Source organism: Schistocerca americana, chromosome 7, assembly GCF_021461395.2.
Source record: "Schistocerca americana isolate TAMUIC-IGC-003095 chromosome 7, iqSchAmer2.1, whole genome shotgun sequence".
Lineage (NCBI taxonomy): Eukaryota > Metazoa > Arthropoda > Insecta > Orthoptera > Acrididae > Schistocerca > Schistocerca americana.
The window spans coordinates 224,377,205-224,396,983 of NC_060125.1; the positions used below are offsets into that span (position 1 = coordinate 224,377,205).

Below are 19,779 nucleotides of genomic sequence, written 5' to 3' on the forward strand. Positions count from 1 at the left end.
CGTGGGTAAACCAGTAATGTGATTTTAGTAACAAATTACGATCTTGTTTATCTTTTAGTTTACAGTATGGACCGCTTTGCTTTGTAGGACAGTTGCGGCTGTACTTTGACAGACTGCTCGCTGCACAGGTCGCAAGCTGCTGTCGGACGCGGGGGCGGCGGCGCTGGTGGCGGCTGCGGCGGCGGCCCGTGCGGGGGCAGCGCAGGGAGCCGGCGTGGGCGTGGGTGTGGGCGTGGGCGTGGGGGCGCACCGTGGCTCCGCGGGCTCCGAGCCGGCACTGTCGTCGCTGGGGCTGGCGACGGCGCGGGAGGCGGCGAGGGAGGCGCCGGCCCCCAGGGGGCGCCGGCCCGGCTCCGGCGGCGGGGGCGGCGGAGGCGGGGGCAGGGACGCGGGAGCGGCGGAGGCAGCGGAGGCGGCGCCGCGGCGCTGGCTGCTGGGCAAGGCGCGCTGGCTGCTGCGCTGCGTGCGGAGGGAACGGCGTTACGCCGGCCGGCGTGCGCGCTCCGACGAGTACGCCTACCAGATCGCCGAGATCCAGCAGCGCCAGAAGCAGAAGCAGCACAAGCGCGCCTCCTCCGTCTCCTCCTCCGAGAACTTCAGGTAGGCCCACCTTCCGGGTGGGAAGTAACCACTGCGCAGATGCAAACGCGTTTCTGCCATTGTACGTGTGATATGCAGTAAGGGTACAAAAGTCATTTAATATCGTGTCGGACTTCCTTTTGTCCGGCGTAGTCCAGCAGCCAGACGTCGCATCGACTTAACAAGTCGTTGGAACTCTGTTTCTATCGTCTATCGCTTGCGCCTTGTCCCGCGGTTACGCAGGGTCGGCCATGGTTTATCGGATTTGCCATGTTAATTTTAAGGGGTGGCTGGATGCCACTCCTGCCGCCACCCTGTAACCCCCAGGACGGAATTAGTGTACCTCAACTGTCTGTGTCTAGTGGAATCCGTGAAAATAGTGTGAATGTCTACAGGTGTCTGCGAGCTGTGTAACTGAGGCGGAACGTGGGGACCGGCCCGGTATTCACCTAGCGAGATGTGGAAAACGGCCTAAAAACCACATCCAGGCTGGCCGGCACATCACCTCTCGTCGTTAATCCGCCGGGCGGATTCGATCCGGGGCCAGCGCGCCTACCCGAGTCCAGGATAACAAGTCATTGGAAGTCCACTATAGAAATAATTCGCCTTGCTGCCTCTATACCCGCCCATGATTGGGAAAGTGATGCCGGTGCAAGATTTTGTGCTCAAACTAATCTCTTCATTTTGTTCCACAAATTCACGTTGGCCGATCTGGGCTGCCAAACCATTCGCTTGAATAGCAAACAATTGTGGCCCAGTTGCGGCGGCACGGTTCCTTCCGTATCTGTACGACGAACCTGCACCTACCTGTGAACATTGTCTCAGCAGATCATCAGCAGGGCCGGCCGGTGTGGCCGTGCGGTTCTAAGCGCGTCAGTTTGGAACCGCGTGACCGCTACGGTCGCAGGTTCGAATCCTGCCTCGGGCATGGATGTGTGTGATGTACTTAGGTTAGTTAGGTTTAAGTAGTTCTAAGTTCTAGGGGACTGATGACCTCAGTAGTTAAGTCCCATAGTGCTCAGAGCCATCATCAGCAGGGAAGCCGAGCGAAACCTACTGTACTTAGACGTGAACCAGGCTGCAATTAAAGTCACTAATCTACGTTTCGGGAGAAAGTTTTCACACGAAATGAAAGGTTAACAATTTTGTCCTTATTCTGAAACTTAGTTGAACAAGTATCACCGCCAAGCCCGTGCTAGTCTTAACACAGTCACTCACAATACCTTTCACTCACGTTAGCAAGTTTATGGTGTTGCATTTCCCGAAAACCTAATAGCTACAAAAATGCGGATTGTTTTTGATTGAGAATACTCGACATATATTAAGTCTGTCGGTATCTAATGCAGTCACAGTTTTTAGCCACCGACCTGCTCAATACGGCACGCGGAATTTATGTCTTTTCTCGTCACAAAATTCACTTAAAAATTCCGAAATTTCTACACACCCATCGGAATAATTATGCCGTCACTTTACAACACTTTTGATGTATGAAACGCTGCTAGAACCGGCAACTTATCATTTCCTTTGGAACTGCTACTACACACGTCCGAACTGTTTCATGGCTATGCTCCGACCCCTCTCTAGAATACTCTAAGTCTTCTCTACCAGCAGAGAAAGGCGCGCGAAGAATATTGCTTTACCATTGGTCAGTTTACTCAACAGCCAATAGCAAAACAACATTCTCCCGCATCAGTCCGCACTTTTCATCAATAACCAATCTCAAAATAGTAAACCTAACGACTGCACTTTTTACCGACGTAATTATCTAATATGCTGAAGTTTTGTTTATCCGTAAAGTTATTTACTATTGTTATTTATATCTGAATTAACTTTCCCTTTACCATAAACTTACTTTACAAATCTATTTAACAAAAATCCCCTTTGTCCACATCCATACTTCATCGAAATGTTCCCACACTAAATCCCACTACATAACTCGTTAAACAATTATCTTCATATTAACCTTAAACCACACTAACACATCATTCATACTGCTAAAACCCATTTATAACATTTCACATACACAAAAAGACATAATACCACTTTATGAAAATACCAGAACAGTTTATGAAAAACATTCTATTACTTTAGTGCACTCTAGTGGGCACAATCGATACTAAATCACAGTCCCCTATCTAATACTGTCCTCTATCAGGTATGAGACACATCTCCCACTTAACCGCCTCCAAGGCAGGATCGGTATACGGCGCTACGTCTCACACTGACAAGACGAACTGTCATCCATAAAAGTTCCATGGTTTTTTGGGAACATGAAGTCCAAGTAGCGGAACATAACCATTTCCATACAATGATCAGTTCATTTGGACCAGAGCATGTAGTCCATTCCATGTAAACAAACACAGCCCACACCATTATGAAGCCGCCACCAGTTTCAAATGGTTCAAATGGCTCTGAGCACTATGGGACTCAACTGCTGCGGTCATTAGTCCCCTAGAACTTAGAACTAGTTAAACCTAACTAACCTAAGGACATCACAAACATCCATGCCTGAGGCAGGATTCGAACCTGCGACCGTAGCGGTCTTGCGGTTCCAGACTGCAGCGCCTTTAACCGCACGGCCACTTCGGCCGGCGCCACCAGTTTGCGCAGTGCCTTGTTGACAACTTGCATCCATGCTTTCGTGGGATCTGCACCACAATCGAACCCTACTGAACTCGGGACTCATCTGACCAGGTAACGGTTTTCCAGTCGTCTAGGTTCCAACCGATATGGTCGCGAGCCCAGGACAGGCGTTGCAGACGGTGTCGTGCTGGTGGCAAAGGCACTCGCGTCTGTTGTCCGCTGGTATAGTCCACTAACGCCAAATTTCGCCTCACTGTCCGAATGGATACGATCGCCGTATTGATTTCTGCGGTTATTTCACGCAGCGTTGCTTGTCTAATAGCACCGACAACTCCACGCAAATGCCGCTGCTTTCGGTCGTTAAGTGAAGGTCGTGGGCCACTGCGTTCTCCGTGGTGACAGGTAATGCCTGAAATTTCCTATTCTCAGCACTGTGGATCTCAGAATATTGAATGCCCAAACTATTTCCGAAACGGAATGTCCAATGCATCTAGTACCAACTAGCATTCCGCATGCAAAGTATGTTCATTCCCGTCTTGCGGCCATGATCACGTCGGAAACATTTTCACATGAATCACTCGAGTACAAGTGACAACTCTGCTAACGCACTGCCCTTTTCTACCTTATGTGCGCAACACTACAGCCATTTGTATATGCTCACGTTGCTATCCCATGACTTTTGTCACCTTGGTGTATGCTGGCTGTGTCATTTCGTGAGTGGTGTTTTCGCTTCATTACTTTTGTGTAATGAGCGATTTAGAAATGAAAGTGTTTCGAGTGTGGCCAAAGAATGCCAGGTTATGCTGTTGTTGGCTGTAGTACTCACAATTGCAACATTAAATCAATTAAAATACTGCTTCTTGCTTTCCTTCGCGACGTATGGGTACAAAACATTTAACTGTCGAAATGCTGTAGAAAATAAGTTGTGAATACTGTACTTCCTAGAACACGTTCTCGTCATTTCAACAAAAAAGATTATGTTGGAGACTTCTGTGCGGAGCTGCTAAATCTACCGGCGAAACAAGAGTTTAAGAGTATGACTCATTTCCATCGTGTTACTTGCCTTGTATTAGTAGCGACAGTGATGGCACACCACGTCCAACACAAGAAAGGAAGGAACGTTTCGACAAATGTGAGATACAACAAGCACAGAGACTTTATAAAAGCTTTCACCAATGAAGGAGAGTGTATATTTACAGATGAAGTTATTTTTAACGATTCAAGTCAGTTTACAGAATTCGACAGAGGCATTGTAAAGGAAAAATGCTCAACTGAAAAACGAGTGCACGAAACTGCGAGATTTTCAAAATCAGTTGTCGACGTCTGTACGATGACTAAAGTAATAAAAATACAACGGTGTCTCTTGAAATTAATCGAATTGGGCAAAATATTATCACCTTGTCAAGTCAGAAGATTGTTACTGAGGTCGGAACGAGTTCCATCCATGAAAGAAGACCTAGGCGAATTGATTATTTTGCGCGCCGCTTCGCAGAAAATTTACAATTTTCAAAAGGAAAAACTCGGATATCCTTCATCTGCAGCGTCGACCTTGCGTATTTAGATAGACAGCAGATTCAGTTGTCATCCAAGTATACTGAAAGATATTTTAGATATATTAGCTAATTAAAATGCTCAATAAAAAATACCAGTCATTGGATATTGACCAGCCGTAGTCCCATACTCCAGACAGAAGATGGAGTTACAGTCATAATTCGAATGCTTTTTGCAGATTAGACTCTTGCGTAATTTTTTGAGTGAAAAAGACAGTGTCCACCAATTAGTTGAAGTTTTTTAACCTTTTCACGAATACAAAACGAAAATGAACCTTATATAGATCTTTTTTACAGGTTAAAACTGTTCTCAGAGCCGACTTTGAATACTGTATGCTCATTTCGACCATTTACTTTGTCGGAAAACTGCAAAGACAGACTATACTGTACGCTTCGTTTGCGTGTTTCGATTCGATACATGTCTACATTTTTTTAATCAGCAGCGTCCGCTTAAAAGTTAGCCAAGTTACAGGATGTAGCAATAAAATTCTAGCACTAGCACAATAGTAATTTACATTTCATTATTTTAGCAGAACCTAAAACCTAACACAAATAAATCTCATAAGTGCGCAGTCCACATGTTACAGCACTGTTCCCGAGGTAGACGCTGTTCCTTAACGACGTCACAGTATCTGCCAATAGCATCGTAGGGGGCCTACAGCCAAAACTTACTTTTCTAAGGACCCTGGTCCGCGACACTACTGAGCTCCAGTTGGCTCTGTAAAGGCTAGGCTACACAATGACACTAGGTTGCGAAACCAAATTTCGAAACTGCGCTTCCGGCCACTGTACATGCACGACACGCGGTTGCGCAAGTCGCTATCGACATTAAACCGTTTCGGCTTCTTTCAACTTTGGGAACACGCAACTAGTGTTCCGCGCGGTTTGCGGTTGGTTGGTTGTTTTGGGGAAAGGGATCAAACAGCGAGGTCATCGGTCCCATCGTATTATGGAAGGATGGGAAAGGAATTCGGCCGTGCCGAAGCGATTTTGGGAAAACACGGAAAACCTAAATCAGGATGGCCCGGAGCGGGTTTGAGCCGTCTCCCTCCAGAATGCACCTGACCTCTAAAGTCTTGTGACATTTTCCTTTAGAGGTACAACATATCACGTTATTTCGAATCATCCTTTTCTAGGTTTCCATAACTTTAATTGTCGATCGAGTTACATTCCAGAGATGTTTGCGTCCTAGTTCAAACACCGCTATAGCCATTTCCGGTCTACTCGCTGATAACGGCTCAACTTATCACTGAGACCGTAGTTATGCGGAATGCATTCTAGGGCAACGTAACTGTGAAATGCATAAAAGGATCGACAGTGCGAATTCATTTATAACTGCGAATTATTTACGGATTCTTATCGCTCAAGCACTTAAGAAATACTAATAGAAATCCGACTGCGATTAATTCAAAATATATGTTCATGTTTCGTGATCTTATCTGGAAGGCTAGAATTTCAGAGTCACTTTATTTTGTTGATCGATGAAACTACCGCAAGTGCCAATTTTAGACATTCAGATTATTCGTACTAAATTCTACAATAACTAAAAATTTTATCCAATGTCAACTGCCGCCAGATAAGACGGATATTGTCGTCGTATTGAATACTAGTACTCGCAAACAAAGCACTCTCGTAGTAGTGGTTATTTTGTATTAATGCCTGGCAAGCTCTAGTGTAGGGGTACATTGGGGACCGTGTTTACGTAACCCAACTGCCAAGAACAGTAATCAGCTCAGGGAACGCATCCGTTTTGCTGTGATGACCGTTGACAGCATGTTGCTACAGAAGGTATGGAACGTACGTGACTGCCGTTGGACTTCATGAGTTGCCTTGTCACCGCCTAGAGTCCACTCAGTGAAATGTCAGTAATCAGTGATAGCGGCCAAAAAGGGACTGTGTTACCAATAGCATTGTCAGTGTATTGCCTGGGTTTCAGTGGTAGATTGTTGTAGAACAGTCTGAGTTGCCTTCTGTGCTTCTCCATGAGTTGCCTTGTCATCGCCTAAAGTCCATTCTGTCTTTAATCTTGTTCAGAAATAGTGGACATGCGACCATTTAGGATGATGCCCAAGGTACTGCGACTTCTGTTTAACTTTATGACGACCTGAATAGGAGGGCTGTAGTGATGGATGAACTGCCATCCCTTAAAATGACGTACTTGGAGTTTTTGAGATCTTGGTGTACGATTGCCAACGGCGAGCCATGTAAGTGAAGAGGAGGAAGAGAAGGTATACGAATGTGAACTACATGCTTTTTAACCTTGCCTACAGTTCTGGCAATGCCAGTATTTCATGTACATCTGTAGCCTCACAGAACATCTGTAGAATGTAAAATGCAACCTTGGTGAGTTTATGGTTCTATTCATGATTATATCACATGTGTACATGTATTGCTTTGGAAAATATTGGGCTTTGGACACGAACAAGTTATTTATAATAGCCCTGTATATTAATATTTTGTTGATGACCTTTGTCTCATGTGTTTTATCCCTGTCTAATTCATATATTTTGTAAGTAATCTGTTTACAACCCCTTGCAAGTTGCGACGAATCTGATTGCCTTACTCGGTCAAGACACACCAGGAATCACAACTAATTTTCCCACGGACAGTGCACGAGTTGGAGACATTCCCCTACCCTCACTTAAACGGAGTTAATCTCAACCGACAAAAATCTGACAAATAAAGGATCACTTTTTCGAAATCCTGTAATTGCCCCCCTTTGCGACGCATAACTTTGAAATATGGCTCAAAGGTGCCTACAACGTCCTCTGTAATGGTGAAAAAGCGTGGCACCCTGTGACGTCACTCTCGGTCATTTTACCCCTCTTTTGACGTTTCTGCGATGCAGGTCACAACCGCGCATCCGAAATTGAAATCACACGGCTTGTTATGGGTGGCCGAGGAAAACGTTTCGGACACACCGCCGCTCATAATCGACTCGAAAAGGCACCAAGAGGGGGAAGGGGGTGGCATAAAGGGCATCAGTGAAACCATGACGCCGGCCGGAGTGGCCGAGCAGTTCTAGGCGATACAGTCTGCAACCTTGCGACCGCTACGGTAGCAGGTTCGAATCTTGCCTCGGGCATGGAAGTGTGTGATGTCCTTAGGTTGGTTAGGTTTAAGTAGTTCTAAGTTCTAGGGGACTGGTAATCTCAGAAATTAAGTCCCATAGTGCTCAGAGCCATTTGAACCATTTGAAACCACGAAATCATCTCTTTTCCTGGGGCGTTGGTTCCCACACATGTCGCGGTCGATAACACCAAAGGTTGACACTGTTGACGCCGTCGGACGTTTTAATTCATTCCTAAGAACGCTATGTAGCTGCATTCAATTATATGTGATCGCACCCGTTTGGACTATAGCGTGCCCATAATTTTTGCCCTAGTGTACGGGTTGGCACCACGAGGAACCATTGAAAACCATTCAGAAAGTTTGAACGTGATCTGAATCAGCAAAGGGTACTTATATGCTTTATCAACCCTTCTGACGCGGCTGCTACGGTCGCACGTTCGAATCCTGCCTCGGGTTGGTTGGTTGGTTGGTTTGGGGAAGGAGACTAGACAGCGTGGTCATCGGTCTCATCGGATTAGGGAAGGATGAGGAAGGAAGTCAGCCGTGCCCTTTCAGAGGAACCATCCTGGCATTTGCCTGGACTGATTTAGGAAAATCACGGAAAACCTAAATCAGGATGGCCGGACGCGGGATTGAACCGTCGTCCTTCCGAATGCGAGTCCAGTGTCTAACCACCTGCCTCGGACATGGATGTGTGTGATGTTCTTAGTTTAGTTAGGTTTAAGTAGTTCTATGTCTAGGGGACTAATGACCTCAGATGTTAAGTCCCATAGTGCTTAGAGCCATTTGAACCAATCAACCCTTCTGTTTTCCGCCATCCTGTGGCGGGATCACTTGGCAGTGCAACATTAATATGTGCATCAATAAAACGGCAAAGGGCCCTCTAGGACCCCCAGTTTGGCATCACCTTCGGTGACACACCACCACGTTTATTGAGCATGTTAATAATGTACGAGGGCTATTCGTAAAGCGAGATCCGATGGGGCGCGGAATGGAAACCACAGTGACAATCCGATTAAGCTTTGCACAGATGTGTTGGGCAGTGTCTCTAGTATGTGTGTCGATCGCGTCACGTCGCTCTTTTCGGTTCAGGGTGCGCAGTGAGTACGTAAAGATGCTTAGAACAATAGTGTCTCCCGCCAAGTATGAGGGGCTGGGGTGAGATTTCGCCTGAATTCATGCAACCCACAAAACATAACTGTCATACGTTTCCTTCTGCATGACAATTCTCGGCCGCACGCTGGAAGGGCAGTGAAGACGCTCCTGCAGCGCTTTCGATGGGAAGTGTTTGATCGCCCACAACAGAGCCCATAATAGACTCTCCCTGAGTTTCATCTCTGCTGACATGAACCACTAGCTATGAAGACAACGTTCTGGCACAGACAACGAGCTGTAGGCCATCGTAGAGGAGTGGCAAGAAGCACAGACGGCTTCCTTCTATGACGACGGTGTCGGGAAGTTGGTACAACGCTACGAGAAATGTCTAAATCGGAGCGGCGACTATGTAGAGAAATAGCTGGAAGTGCAGCTAACTGTTGCAAATCAAACATCTTTTATTTTCATGGTGGTTTCCATTTTGCGACCGATCGGACCTTACATTCAGAATAGGGACCGTACCTGTCAGAAACTTCGACACCAATTCAGCCTGGCCGCTGCTCCAGTGTATAAACGTAGGAAAACTGCACCAAGAGGGAATTCGGTCGGTTGCCTAACCTTCAGGAGCTAGTGGAGCCACCCCGTAGATTTGCGACCAAAATTTCTGAAATTTCTAACATGCACAAGATCAGTGCGTCGGAGTTGCCAAACCGATGTTGCAGTCATGCATAATAATACCAGAGGAGGGTGCGATACAGGTGGGCTGAAAACACATACACACCCGTTGCTGCTTCGGAATGATTTTGAACAGTTCCTAGCGTTCCACCCTGTATACCAGAGCAAGAACTGTGGTCGCGCACCGGCCGCGGTGACCGAGAGGTTCTGGGCGCTTCAGTCTGGAACCGCGCGACTGCTCCGGTCGCAGGTTCGAATCCTGCCTCGCGCATAGATGTGTGTGATGGTTCAAATGGCTCTGAGCACTATGGGGCTTAATATCTGAGGTCATCAGTCCCATAGAACTTAGAACTACTTAAACCTAACTAACCTAAGGACCTCACACACATCCATACCCGAGGCAGGATTCGAACCTGTGACCGTAACGGTCGCGCGGTTCCAGACTGAAGCGCCTAGAACCGCTCGGCCACGTCTGCCGGCTGTGTGTGATGTCCTTAGGTTAGTTAGGCTTAAGTAGTTCTAAGTTCTAGGGGACTGATGACCTCAGATGTAAAGTCTCATAATGCTCAGAGTCATATGACCCATTTTGTCGTCGCGCTACACTCCAAAGGGGTCGGATGACGTTCACTGAGGCTGCAGCCCCACTAGGTCTTTTAGAGAGGGTTGAATTGCACAAAGGGTGTCAGCAGTGTCTAATGTTGTCAAGAACATCTGTCTGTCACTCATCGCACTGCAAACTGTCGTTTTTAACCGCGAAATGGGTGGGAATCAACCCACCAGGGAAACGCTTGGTTTAATTGACGCCCTTTATGCCACCCCTGAGGTCATATCGTGTCAGTTCGAGCGGACGTGTGTCTGAAATGTTTTCCCCGACCAGCCATAAGAAAGCCGTGTGACTTCAACGCTGAGTGTCACGGTTGTGGCCTCCATTGCAGAGATGTCAAAAGAAATAGTGACACGTACGTAAGCTGTGACCGAGCGGTTCTAGGCGCTTCAGTCTGGAACCGCGCTGCTGCTATGGTCGCAGGTTCGAATCCTGTCTGGGGCATGGATGTGTATGCTGTCCTTAGGATAGTTAGGTTTAAGTACGGTAGTTCTAAGTCTAGGGTAATGATGACCTCGGGTGTTAAGTCCCATTGTGCTTAGAGCCATTTTTTAGGATGGGCGGTTAGGACCTTCTCTTCTTATGACATGTCCACGGTGGCTTAGGCAATATGTGATGAAATTTGGTGCCAATGTGACATCATTAAGCGACCTTACAGCTCATATGAACCTCCGAGCTTTGGTCTTTTTTCGCATGCATCGACCCTATCAGGCCGGATTGCGGGAGGACGTAGAAGCAATTCAGAGGCGGGCTGCTAGATTTGTTACTGGTAGGTTTGATCATCACGCGAGTGTTACGCAAATGCTTTAGGAACTCGGGTGGGAGTTTCTGGAGGAAAGGAGGCGTTCTTTTCGTGAATCGCTACTGAGGAAATTTAGAGAACCAGCATTTGAGGCTGAGTGCAGTACAATATTACAACTTATATTTCGCGGAAAGACCACAAAGATAAGAGAGATTAGGGCTCGCACAGAGGCATACAGGCAGTCATATTTCACTCGTTCTGTTTGGGAGTGGAACAGGGAGAGAAGAAGCTAGTTGTGTTACGAGGTACATTCCGCAACGCACCGTATGGTGGTTTGCGGAGTATTTATGTAGACGTAGATGTAGATGTACTGCTGTTTGGAGCGTCTCCGAACCCGAGGGTGACGTCGCAGGGTGCCGCGCGTTTGCGCTATTACAGGCGAAGACTGTAGGCACCACTGAGTCAAATTTCATACTTAGACGTCGCAATTGGGGGGCAATTATGGGGTTTCGAAAATGATTATAATGCTCAGTGTAGTGGCGCTATAACATGAACGCTTGCCTACTGCTGCTGCTGCTGCTGCTGCTACTGTGCGCGCTGACGTCAGCTTTCTCGGCGTTCGCAGCTCTTCGCGGTCGGACTCGTGGCGGCACGCGGCGCCGCACCACCACTGCGGCATCCCGATGCGGCTGCTGGACCCCAAGCGGCGCGCCTCCTCGTGGCTGGTGACGCGCAAGACGTCGCAGGACTCGAACCTGTCCAGCTCGCGCAACGACTCGTCCGGCTCGGCGACGACGGCGAGCACCAGCACCTGGAAGCTGTCGCGCTCCAGCGCCTCCAGCGACGCGCGGCACGCGCAGGCGGCGGCCGTGGCGGCCGCGGCGGCGGCCGCGGCTGCCTCCATCGTCGCGCCCTGTAAGTCACGGCGCTGCCGCTCCGCGTCTAACACTCTTCCTCTTGTCAGTTATTACGAGGGCAATTCAAAAAGTAACAGCAAACTACTAGTATTAAATACAGTTCCGCACTGTCGCCTGATAAACAAAGTAAGAGCCTACGGAATATCAGACCAGCTGTATGGCTGGATTGAAGAGTTTTTAGCAAACAGATCACAGCATGTTGTTCTCAATGGAGAGACGTCTACAGACGTTAACGTAGCCTATGGCGTACCACAGGGGAGTGTTATGGGACCATTGTTTTTCACAATATACAGGGTGTTACAAAAAGGTACGGCCAAAATTTCAGGAAACATTCCTCACACACAAATAAAGAAAAAATGTTATGTGGACATGTGTCCGGAAACGCTTAATTTCCATGTTAGAGCTCATTTTAGTTCCGTCAATATGTACTGTACTTCCTCGATTCACCACCAGTTGGCCCATTTGAAGGAAGGTAATGTTGACTTCGGTGCTTGTGTTGACATGCGACTCATTGCTCTACAACACTAGCATCAAGAACATCAGTACGTAGCATCAACAGGTTAGTATTCATCACGAACGTGGTTTTGCAGTCAGTGCAATGTTTACAAATGCGGAGTTGGCAGATGCCCATTTGATGTATGGATTAGCACGTGGCAATAGCCGTGGCGCGGTACGTTTGTATAGAGACAGATTTCCAGAACGAAGGTGTCCCGACAGGAAGACGTTCGTAGCAATTGATCGGCGTCTTAGAGAGCACAGAACACTCCAGCCAATGACTCGCGACTGGAGAAGACCTGCAATGGACGAGGCAATTCTTCGTGCAGTTGACGATAACCCTAATGTCAGCGTCAGAGAAGTTCCTGCTGTACAAGGTAACGTTGACCACGTCACTGTATGGAGAGCGCTACGGGAGCACCAGTTGTTTCCGTACCATGTACAGCGTGTGCAGGTACTATCAGCAGCTGATTGGCCTCCACGGGTACACTTCTGCGAATGGTTCATCCGACAATGTGTCAATCCTCATTTCGGTGCAAATGTTCTCTTTACTGATGAGGCTTCATTCCAACGTGATCAAATTGTAAATTTTCACAATCAACATGTGTGGGCTGACGAGAATCCGCACGCAATTGTGCAATCACGTCATCAACACAGATTTTCTGTGAACGTTTAGGCAGGCATTGTTGGTGATGCCTTGATTGGGCCCCATGTTGTTCCACCTACGCTCAATGGAGCACGTTATCATGATTTCATACGAGATACTCTACCTGACTGCTAGAACATGCGCCTTTACAGCTACGACACAACATGTGGTTCATGCACGATGGAGCTCCTGCACATTTCAGTCCAAGTGTTCGTACGCCTCTCAACAACAGATTCGGTGACCGATGGATTGGTAGAGGCGGACCAATTCCATGGCCTCCACGCTCTCCTGACCTCAACCCTCTTGACTTTCATTTATGGGGGCATTTGAAAGCTCTTGTCTACGCAACCCCGGTACCAAATGTAGAGACTCTTCGTGCTCGTATTGTGGACGGCTGTGATACAATACGCCATTCTCCAGGGCTGCATCAGCGCATCATCAGGGATTCCATGCGAAGGAGGGTGGATGCATATATCCTCGCTAACGGAGGACATTTTCAACATTTCCTGTAACAAAGTGTTTGAAGTCACGCTGGTACGTTCTGTTGCTGTGTGTTTCCATTCTATGATTAATGTTATTTGAAGAGAAGTAATAAAATGAGCTCTAACATGGAAAGTAAGCGTTTCCGGAAACATGTCCACATAACATATTTTCTTTCTTTGTGTGTGAGGAATGTTTCCTGAAAGTTTGGCCGTACCTTTTTGTAACACCCTGTATAGGCCTATATCTCTGACATCGATCTGTTGCAGAATTTTAGAACATGTTTTTTGCTCGCATATCATGTCATTTCTGGAAACCCAGAATCTACTCTGTAGGAATCAACATGGATTCCGGAAAAAGCGATCGTGTGAGACCCAACTCGCTTTATTTGTTCACGAGACCCAGAAAATATTAGATACAGGCTCCCAGGTAGATGCCATTTTCATTGACTCCAGAAGGCGTTCGATACAGTTCCGCACTGTCGCCTGATAAACAAAGTAAGAGCCTACGGAATATCAGACCAGCTGTGTGGCTGGATTGAAGAGTTTTTAGCAAACAGAACACAGCATGTTGTTCTCAATGGAGAGACGTCTACAGACGTTAAAGTAACCTCTCGTGTGCCCCAGGGGAGTGTTATGGGACCATTGCTTTTCACAATATATGTAAATGACCTAGTAGATCGTGTCGGAAGTGCCATGCGGCTTTTCGCGGATGATGCTGGAGTTTCCCAGCGAAGTGTGGTAGGTCCGCTGTTGTTTTCTATCTACATAAATGATCTTTTGGATAGGGTGTATAGCAATGCGCGGCTGTTTGCTGATAATGCTGTGGTGTACGGGAAGACGTCGTCGTTGAGTGACTGTAGGAGGATACAAGATGACTTGGACAGGATTTGTGATTGGTGTAAAGAATGGCAGCTAACTCTAAATATAGTTAAATGTAAATTAATGCAAATGAATAGGACTAAGAATCCCGTAATGTTTGAATACTCCATTAGTAGTGTAGCGCCTTACACAGTCACGTCGATTAAATGTTTGAGCGTAACATTGCAGAGCGATATGAAGTGGGACAAGCATGTAATGGCAGTTGTGGGGAAGGCGGATAGTCGTCTTCAGTTCATTGGTAGAATTTTGGGAAGATGTGGTTCATCTGTAAAGGGGACCGCTTATGAAACATTAATACGACTTATTCTTGAGTACTGCTCGAGCGTTTGGGATCCCTATCAGGTCGGATTGAGGGAGGACATAGAAGCAATTCAGAGACGGGCTGCTAGATTTGTTACTGGTAGGTTTGATCATCAAGCGAGTGATGTACGGGAAGGCGTCGTCGGAAATGCTTCAGGAACTCGGGTGGGAGTCTCTGGAGGAAAGAAGGCGTTCTTTTCGTGAATCGCTACTGTGAAAATTTAGAAAACCAGCATTTGAGGCTGACTGCAGTACAATTTTACTGCCGCCAACTTATATTTCGCGGAAAGACCACAAAGATAAGATAAGAGAGATTAGGGCTCGTACAAAGGCATATAGGCAGTCATTTTTCCCTCGTTCTGTTTGGGAGTGGAACAGGGAGAGAAGATGCTAGTTGCGGTACGAGGTACCCTCCGCCACGCACCGTAGATGTAGATGTATACAGAGAAGTTGTAGCATTAGAAAACTGCAGCGAAATGCAGGAAGATCTGCAGCGGATAGGCACTTGGTGCAGGAAGTGGCAACTGACCTTTAACATAGACAAATTTAATGTATTGCGAATACATAGAAAGAAGGATCCTTTCTTGTATGATTATATGATAGCGGAACAAACACTGGTAGCAGTTACTTCTGTAAAATATCTGGGAGTATGCGTGCGGAACGATTTGAAGTGGAATGATCATATAAAATTAATTGTCGGTAAGGCGGGTGCCTGGTTGAGATTCATTCGGAGAGTCCTCAGAAAATGTAGTCCATCAAAAAAGGAGGTGGCTTACAAAACACTCATTCGACCTATACTTGAGCATTGCTCATAAGTGTGGGATCCGTACCAGGTCGGGTTGACAGAGGAGATAGAGAAGATCCAAAGAAGAGCGGCGCGTTTCGTCACAGGGTTATTTGGTAACCGTGATAGCGTTACGGAGATGTTTAGCAAACTCAAGTGGCAGACTCTGCAAGAGAGGCGCTCTGCATCACGGTGTAGCTTGCTATCCAGGTTTCGAGAGGGTGCGTTTCTGAATGAGGTATCGAATATATTGCTTCCCCCTACTTATTCCTCCCGACGAGATCACGAATGTAAAATTAGAGGGATTCGAGCGCGCACGGAGGCTTTCCGGCAGTCGTTCTTCCCGCGAACCATACGCGACTGTAACAGGAAAGGGAGGTAATGACAGTGGCACGTAAAGTGTCCTCCGCCGCACATCGTTGGGTGACTTGCGGAGTATAAATGTAGATATAGATGTAACATGTCAAGCATTTGAAACGCTCGGGAAGTGAAGATGCATCCTTTGAGAACGTTCCGAAATACGCCGACGGATGGCATGACAAGCTGAATAGGAAAGGCAGTTGAAAGAAAATGGCCGCGTTCCTAGCTGTCAGCACCGTAGGAAAACAGCTAGCAGTAATACGGTTTGTATGTTCGGATGGCGTAAAAACCTCGACAAATCCATAGGCGGATGTTGGAAAGGTTTGTAGATACCTGCAATCGTGAGAGAAGGGTGTACGAGGGGGTAGATGCCTTTAAAAGTGGACTTGCGTCAGTCTCAAATCAGCAACGCTCTGGTCGTCTCAGCACGGTTGTTACGAACAACTTAAACTGGAAGGAACACATAGAAAATGTTGTGGGGAAGACTAACCAAAGACTGTTTTTTTTTTTTTTTTTTTTTTTTTTTTGGTAGGACACTTGGAAAATGTAACAGATCTACTAAGGAGACTGTCTAACTACGCTTATCCGTCTTCTTTTAGAATACTGGTGCGCGGTGTGGGATCCTAACCACATAGGACTGACTGAGTACATCGAAAAAGTTCAGAGGACAGCACGTTTTGTATTATCGTGAAATATGGGAGAGGGTGTCACAGAAATGATACAGGATTTGGGTTGGACATCATTAAAAGAAAGGCGTTTACCATTGCGAAGGAATCTTCTCACGAAATTTCTATCACTAACTTTCTCCTTAGAATGAGAAAATATTTTTTTGACACCGACCTACATAGGGAGAAACGATCACCACGATAAAATAAGGGAAATCAGACCTCGTACGGAAAGGTATAGATGTTCGTTATTTCCGCTCGCTATACGAGATTGTAATAATAGAGAATTGTGAAGGTGAACCCTCTGCCAGGCACTTAAATGTGATTTGCAGAGTATCCATGTAGATTTAGATGTAGACGAGAATGTAGGCCGCGCTAACGCCATGACTTGTGAGAACCGACGTATTTCTGTCGAAGTTTCAGCCAGAGAACTGAATATCAGTGTTGGATCCGCTCATACTAGCAGTATTAGCGAGATTCTCAAGTACCCTCTTTTGTGTACACGATGCTCACTGGTAAACACAAGATGATGAGCTTTCAGGTTGCCACATCATTTATGGCGTCATACAAGACTGAAGTACACAACTTTCTGACACGCTACTGCCGCGCGGGATTAGCCGAGTGGTCTGAGGCGCTGCAGTCATGGACTGTGCGGTTGGTCCCGGCGGAGGTTCAAGTCCTCCCTCCGGCATGGGTGTGTGTGTTTGTCCTTAGGATAATTTAGGGTAAGTAGTGTGTAAGCTTAGGGACTGATGACCTTAGCAGTTTAGTCCCATTAGATTTCACACACATTTGAACTTTTTTTTTTGACACGCTACGTCACAGGAGACGAAACCTGGGTGCATCACTATGAAACAGAAAGTGAAAGACAGTCTCCCGAATGGCGACACACGTCTTCTCCAGCCTAGAAGAAATTCAAATATGAGCCCTCTGCGGAAAGGTCCTTTTCACCCGCTTCTGGGATACGAATAAGCCAAGTTTGGAGTACCGTCAGCAAAGGGGTGAAACACTGGACAGTGGCCGGTACAGCGCCATGTTAAATAACGAGCTAAAGCCAGCAATAAGGAGAAGTCGCAGAGGACTTGTGTCAAGAGTCGTTGTCCTCCTTTACGACAACGCGTGCCCTCACGCCACCGCTACAACTCCTGCCGACATTAGGAGATCGAGATTTCAGATCGTACTGCATTCCTCATACAGCCCTGATCTCGCTCCTGCGGATTACCAGGTTTTTGGACCCCTGAAGGGCTATCCGGAGGACCGTGGTGAGCAAGATGCATAACGTAGGGCACCGCCTGTCCGCTTGGACTTCCTGCACGATGGCTGTGCGTAGCAGGTTGCGTCGCAGCCCCTACAGTCGCACTGTGCGCAAATTACATGCTGCACAAAGGGACTGTGGCAACCCATTCGATTTATTGGTCCACCACTGTTATGCCTGAGGCAATTTCTACCAAACTGTGTAAACGTACCAATTGCAACCTGGAAAAATAAAACGAGTACGAGCACCTCTACGGCTGATGGTGGGTGTGAAAAGGAGTGATATAAAAGCTTAATTCAGGGCTGCCTGGAATAATTTAAACCAAATCTGGTATATATTCATTTTAGCAAGTTTTTATTACGTAGTTCGCACTCTTGTCTGTCTCTGTCTGTTCGCTACAAATTTCGCAATTGATATTTAAACTTCCCCATGAGCCAGAGACTTGAAACATTCTACATAACTTTCTTGTCTGATGTATGATAGCGGATGCTTTTTACACGAATGTCATTTCTCCCTTTTCCTGTTCCAGTCAGAAGTGGTTTACAGCAAGAACGCTTGCTGGTAAGCTTCCGTGTCATGTTGATTCTCTCTAATTTTTACATTCACGATCTTTTCCCGAGTTATACGTAGGAAGAAGAAATATATTGACGGAGTCAGGTAAAGAGAAACTTAAATAAACCTGAAATTTACCAAATGTCTCTGTTATAATTTCCTCACTATGTTTGAAATCGATTGAAAAATTTCACACACACAACGCTAAAAAGCACAAAATAATTACTTAAGTAACAATTAATTTCTAATAGACTACATTTTTAAATAGGACTAAGAAGTATAATATTTCTCCTCGCTCCATACAGATTCTTAATCCCCCAAATTTGTGATTGCGGATTTTTAATAGCTACTAAAAACGGGGGCGCGTGGATAAGGAAGTGAACTATATATACATGCATCATTTAGGAAGTACCGCGACATGCATCAATACTATGTACTGCACGCACTCCTCATTTTTAAGTTTCCCACGTATTTTCATAGCTATTAAAAATTCAAAATCACGGATTTTGAGAACCGTATGGCTTTAAGGTTTTGTGTGGGGCTAGGAGAAGCTATTTTAGACCTTATAGTTCGATTTAAAAACGTGATATATTAAAAATTCATTATCACTTACATAATTTCCGATTCAGATCGCTTCCTGGGCTGTCTGAACACGCGATTTTCACTTCACTCTTTGGCTTGGCTTATGGCTAGCAGGAGCCACCTGTTTGTTCTACTGGTCCACTGGTCTCTGTGTGACCGCCAGTGCGAGTGATCAGAAACTGTGTTCTACCTACGCCGATTACAATACGAGCTGTTTATAAGGAGTGTAGACTTCAAAACTTTTTCGTTAGGTCTCACAAAACAGCTGTTGCAAGGAAATAGCACGGTTTACAGCCTAAATCGGACATAAATGGTAGCAAGGAAGGAAATTCCAGTCTTTGAGTGCAAAATGTCAAAACTATAAATAAATTTCTTCACTAACATTTACATGTGAATTTTTTCATGGATTCAAGTCTCCATTACAGTATTAAATTTCCTCTTAAGTGTAGGACACCATTCAACAAAAATAACTAAATGAAACACTTCCTCACTTTAAGGACTAAGAGTATAATCTGTATGGTTCTGAATAAACAAGCTTAAAAAATTATCACTGAAATTAATCTGCAGCCTACTTTCTTTATAAAGGTGCTCTATTAGCAAACGCGTACATGAATTAACACAGTCTTGTAACATGTAAAACCTAGAATGCTAACCAAACTGTGCGGCTGGTCGCGGCGGAGGTTCGAGTCCTCCCTCGGGCACGGATGTATGTGTTTGTCCTTAGGAAAATTTAGGTTAAGTAGTGTGTAAGCTTAGGGACAGATGACCTTAGCAGTTAATTCCCGTAAGATTTCATACACATTTGAACATTTGAACATTTTCTGTTAACCAAAATTTAAACATTTATTTTAAGACTGTTAAATGGTATGGCTGATTAAAGTTATTTTCCAACTAATGACTGTTGTAATCACTTCAAATATTACGCAATAGACCACGTGAAATGTTTGTTTGCTTTGTTCAAT

At 46.0% G+C, this 19,779-nt stretch overlaps 1 protein-coding gene across 1 annotated transcript in view; it reads left to right on the plus strand.

The window, feature by feature from the left end:
• LOC124622852 (lutropin-choriogonadotropic hormone receptor-like) overlaps positions 1-11,891 on the plus strand; it is a 315,610-nt gene extending 303,719 nt beyond the window's left edge. Inside the window, exons 15-17 of the mRNA XM_047148644.1 lie at positions 129-600; positions 11,526-11,760; positions 11,865-11,891. Coding sequence (XP_047004600.1) covers positions 129-600; positions 11,526-11,760; positions 11,865-11,891 — 734 coding nt within the window. The remainder of the gene's footprint in view (positions 1-128; positions 601-11,525; positions 11,761-11,864) is intronic.
• The last annotated feature ends 7,888 nt before the right edge of the window (positions 11,892-19,779 follow it).